The sequence below is a fragment of the Vicia villosa genome, linkage group LG3 (genome assembly GCF_029867415.1).
Source record: "Vicia villosa cultivar HV-30 ecotype Madison, WI linkage group LG3, Vvil1.0, whole genome shotgun sequence".
Taxonomy (NCBI): Eukaryota; Viridiplantae; Streptophyta; class Magnoliopsida; order Fabales; family Fabaceae; genus Vicia; species Vicia villosa.
Genome location: NC_081182.1, coordinates 113,679,546 through 113,685,163, shown reverse-complemented (window position 1 = coordinate 113,685,163; position 5,618 = coordinate 113,679,546). Strand labels below are relative to the sequence as shown.

At 32.7% G+C, this 5,618-nt stretch overlaps 1 protein-coding gene across 1 annotated transcript; it reads right to left on the bottom strand.

The window, feature by feature from the left end:
* Positions 1–950: 950 nt before the first annotated feature.
* On the bottom strand, positions 951–4,159 carry LOC131656551 (ABC transporter G family member 26-like). The gene is made up of 8 exons (XM_058926246.1): positions 3,950–4,159; positions 3,388–3,677; positions 2,996–3,151; positions 2,703–2,886; positions 2,329–2,610; positions 1,875–2,156; positions 1,392–1,676; positions 951–1,319 (listed from the first exon to the last, which is right to left on the bottom strand). Exons 1-8 carry the CDS (start codon positions 4,157–4,159, stop codon positions 951–953), a joined length of 2,058 nt encoding a protein of 685 aa, XP_058782229.1.
* Between the last annotated feature and the right edge of the window lie 1,459 nt (positions 4,160–5,618).

Below are 5,618 nucleotides of genomic sequence, written 5' to 3'. Positions count from 1 at the left end.
GAAAGTGAACGAACACGATTCTTCGAAGATATCCAGGATTATCATACCAGATTTCTAACCTATTTTAAATTTGGAAACAACTGTTTCAGTCACGTAGAATTTTGTGTTTTCTAATAACATCAAATTTGTATGTTTGGATATGGCATCTGGTTGTCGTCATAAATGAGTTTGTCGTGTAGGCTTGATTTCTCGAAGAAAATCTTTATGAAAATGGCTTACAAGACTTGTCATGTAATGAAGAAAACTCAAATTATTCTGGTGTGTCAAAGGCTTCATGTTGGTACTAGTAGCAATCCTGTGGGTTTAAATTTATGTAGCTAAAAACTTTATCTTATTTGTATTTTTTTTAGAAGCTTGTAATGCAACAAATGTTCAAAGGCTTTACCGAAAATTATTGGTCCTTAATGTCTCAAACAGTATTGTGATTGCTTCAAAATTAAAACTGTCGCGTGCATCCAGTTTTCCATGAATCAATTGTGACAGTTAGAACATACAAACTTAAATTAAATTCTGGTAAACTATTTGGAGTATTTTTGGATAGTCAAATTTATAGAATGATGCTATAGCTCAGAGTGGTATGGCCTGGCATAGCTCCTTATGGACATGGTGATGATCATCATCACTAATTGCATCCTTCAATTATCTTAGAAAAAATTATAGAAAGATTAGTACACTGTTTTATTTAACATACACTCTAGCATTTCTAAATCTTGAGGCCAATGTCTGGTTTTGATGTTAATTTCTAAAACTTTTTTTTCCAGTGGTAAACTTATCAATTTTTCCATTTATAAAAGAATACAAGTCCAATTTAAAAGTACATCTTAATAAAAGTTATTGATTGCACCCACTCACCTCCAACTGGGTCATTCCCATACATGATACACCTCTCATTAACCTCTCAATCACCAAATTCATCATCTTCACATAACAACTAACAACAACTTTCTCCTTCAAACATCAATTTTTCTACGAAGACATAAATAAGCCAACAAACGAAAACACATAGCCATAGCTAACATAATCCAAACTTCTTTCAAACCACCTCTCAAGTTCACAGTAGCAAATGTTGGTGAACTCTGCAAAGGTCTACACCCTCCTTTGCTTCCACAATCATACAACTCATCTCCTGAATATTGCACTTTTAGAAGAAGCCTAAAACCATAGTACATGAATGAAAGATACTTCAACCATTGCATGAACTTCGGTATATGCTGGACATAGTAGCCACCAGTAAGGAGAAACAACATCAGTATCAAAGAAGCAGCCATTCCTGCTCTTTTAATACTCATAACCGCTGCTCCAAACAATTCTCCAGCACCCTAGTAACAAAGTTATATATATAGAAGTTAAATTCAAACTTGTAGTTAAGCATTGAGATATGTATAACTTACTTGACTTGTTATAGCGATTAGTAGAACGACGAACAATGTGAGGAAGAAGCAAGCGACGGTTCTCTTAAATCCAGCCATGAAGTAGACAATGATCATGAAAAAAGTTGGATACAAAACATGTGCTACCATGTCACATAGAGTGCTGCATACATAGTATACGCTTAATCTATACATGTCGGCTTTTCTTTCTTTTATCAAGTAGTATTTTTCAAATGGAAACACATAGACTGCTCCGAAAATGCATGAAGATGTCCAGAATATACAGATGTAGAATGCTAAACCAACCTGCAATACCGATAGTTATTTGCTTAATTAGAATCTCAGAGTCTGTATGGACGGACTTATTTAAGTTTATCTACTGACATAAACACTTGTGAGACAGTTTCGGAAACTGTTTGTGATAACTTATGAAAATAACTTATAATTAATACGAAAAATAATTTGATTTTACATTGAGTTGGATGAAGATTTCGACCAAAGTACCTGATCTCTAAGTTGAGCTTCAGTGCTTGTTGAAGATTTCCACCAAAGTAGTCCCAACAAAAGAGCTACTCCGAGTGCTTGAACTAGTCTTAACTTGTCGAAATAGTCTTTGCATCTTGATCTAAATGTTCTCCTTGAAAGAATCGCGAATTGGTCGAACCAACTCAATGTCCACTCTTTCTTAACCTGAATTGCTACTTGAAGATGTTCTGGTGTGGTTACTCCTCTATGGTTCTGTTTTTCTTTTGGCTCTAGAAGAGTTTTGTACTTGTGTTGTAGATACTAATACAAGAAAGAAACAATTCATAAGATCGGAAACAAATAGAGTATGTAATGTAGATATAGATAAATTTGTACCATGTTTGGTACAATCATTTTAGCGGAATTTCAGATTACCATAATGATTGTACCAGACATGGTTCGAATTGTGTGTGTGAGAGGAAGGAATTCGTACATTAATAACAGCTTTTGAAGAGTCATGAGCAGATTCTTGATCATCAAAAATATCTGTTGGGACACTTATGCCATCCACTTGTCCGGTTGCCATGTCAAGCAAGAATTCTGCAGGATTCATTGCTATTTCAGGGCTGAACCTCAACGACGAAAAGTACTCCATTGTTTCTCTAGCGGTTCCATAGTAAATCGGATATCCTTCCGATATCAAAAGAAGTTTGTCAAACATGTGAAAGATTCTGCTCGATGGCTGATGTATTGTTGTGATTATAGTCCTTCCAGCCTATAGGTAAATCAAATGAAACTTTTTCACCATATGTTCTAAATTCAAGGTATACTACATAATGTAACATGATTAAACTTAATCATAGAAACCTTAGCAAGTCCTTGAAGTGTGACAAGGAGTTTGTTTGCTGATGTAGAATCAAGACCTGAAGTTGGTTCATCAAGCAACAACAATGAAGGATCAACAAGAATTTCATAGCCTATGCTTGTTCTTTTCCTTTCTCCTCCTGATATGCCTTTGAGAAACCCTCCACCTATTTTCGTGTGGCGACATCTATGGTTACGCAAGAGAATTGTTTAGGGTTTACGGTTTAGGATTTTGAAATAACTTTTAGTTAATTTTCTTATCTATATTTTAGAATGTCATAGATATAAAAACTTACCTTTCAAGGCCTAACTCCTTCACGGTTGTTTCCACTTTTGCATATTTTTGTTGTTTGTTCATATTGGTTGGTAACCTTAAGAATGCTGAAAAGACTAATGTTTCTTCAACGGTTAATTGCGGGAAAAGTATATCCTCTTGTGTCACAAAACCAATCCTATTAATAAAATAAAATCATTAGCACATGAATGTGTTACATAACTTAGATGATTCAAGATTTACTTTGCATTCACGCAGTCAGCATATCAGTGGTCGTTATATAGAGATTGGACAAAATTTGGACCATCCAATCTCGTTCCAACGACTAGTGATGTACTGACGCGTGAATGCGTGTTATTTTTGACCGTATGCAATTCAAATTCGTCTATATATGAAGCTAGGTAACCACTTAACCTTCTCTTGACGGCCGGAGTATATTTAACATCATTATAAGTTATTTTTCCTTTTACATTATCAAGCAATCTTCCTCCAATAACTCTCAAAAGTGTTGTTTTTCCACTGCCAGAAGGACCCATCAGAGCAAGAATTTCACCAGGGCCAATGCTTCCAGTAATGCCCTTCAAAATTCTCTTGTATTTATCTTGTTCAACAGTGTGCTGTGTAGATACCTTTGTTACCATTGCTTTCACAGGGTTATTAGAGCCTAATTGTGTGTTTTTCACCTTAAACTCTACATCCTCAAACTGCATGGTAATGAGAATATAAGTGTCACTAACTTGTTTCAATCACTACAAGGTTGAACCAGATGATAAACAAATACTACTCTGATCACTGTCATAAGCAAATATTATTTTTTCAAGTTTATTGAATAATTAATGTATCTGATCCATTTTTAAACCAGATACATAAGATATTCAATGAAACAGATTCAAATTGCACAGCGAACACCCTTAATATTTGCGAAAGAAAATGCACATTTGAAGCAATAGAATAAAGACATTCTATACTATAGTACCTTTAGAAATATGGGGAGGGGGCCATTTTGGTTAGAACTTGAATCTTCAACTTCTATATCAATCTCTGAGTATCTATTCCTAAGGTAAGCATCCCTAGACATAAACTCCTTGTTGTGACCAAAATCATTGTTCCTTGCTATGTTCATGGAACCATTTAATGGAGGTGGCATTGACATGTCCACAATCTCATCCTCTATCCCAATTTCCATGGTATCAGAAAAATAACAAGTTTGAAGCAAAATGTGGAATAAAGTATAAAGTTTAAATGTTTTGAGTTGAGTCAACTGCATCAAACCAACTAGCTTTTCATGTATATGTAGGAAGCAATTCGGTTGGTGTGCCACATACTTTTCATGGCAAGTTTATTGGTGTAGTCCTCACATGCCCTTTTAACCATTAACATATTTTCTTGGTGTAATTTCAACCATTATGATATGATTAAAAACATGTCAAGAAAATGAATAAAATTTTGTTTGGTATAAAGTGAATGTTTATAAAATTCATTTGTGTCGGTATTTTAGCATTTAGTTAGCTAGATGTCACTCATTGGCATGGTTTTTTTTTCATGTTATAGCAATAGTTATTTCACAAAAGAATGGGGGAGAAAAGAATGTGATTGCAATTAAATAGTTGAAGGAGGTGATAGGAAATTTTATGTTTTGTAGATTTCACCTAGAGGCAACGTGAGATAAAGTAATAAAATAAATGCTTAATTTAATTTAGTTAATAAATTTATATGGTTAAATTAATTTATTCGCTAGTTTTTATTTTTATTTTGTCCATCTTACCTACAAAATAACTATTTTTGTGAATAAATGATATATTTAGAAATAGTATGCTTATTATTGTTATAATAATAGATTTATAATAATTAAATAAATATCATGTTTTACAACAATTTATTAACTTTCTTATTATTTCTAAAAACTTCTAATTTATGTTTAAATGCTTTTATTAATCTTATTTAAATTCTTTTTATATAATTATATTATGTACTAAAATATCTAACCCATTTAAATCTTTTTTATATTAACCTAAATCAAATTCAATTTTATTTCAAGAAAAGGATTGTGGATATGTTTTTTAAATCAATTATGATTATGAACAGCGTCTACAACTACGTTACCTTTTTAATTCAGACAAGATTCAAAGAAGATTTTTAAAATATTTACATAATCCATAAAAAACAACTAACCAATTAATTACAAACTACAATTGGACTATGATTCTTCATAAGGAGATACGTAGGCATACGGCTTAAAAATCAAGGCGACTCCCAAAACTTAAAAATATCAATAAACCAACACTTTTGTTTTACAAATATTAAGATATAGGTGAATTTACATTTACCGTATCTTCAAATAATTGATTATCGACTATACGTCTCTATCGTTTAATCATTTGAATTAAAACTTATAATTAAACCTAAACTTAAAGGGGGCCCTTGAATACAAAGGAGATGAAGGGTGCCTAACACCTTTTCTCCATCTAATTGACTTACGAACTTAGAATCTCTAAATGATTCGGGTTATCCATTATCTTCCCTTTCCTTAGGATAAAAATTAATGGTGGCGACTCTCATATTTTAAGCCGGTTGCTACACAAACATCTCAAAATTATTTCAAAATCAATTCTACACCTTTAGAATTGCTTTTGCCTCTCTCAAAA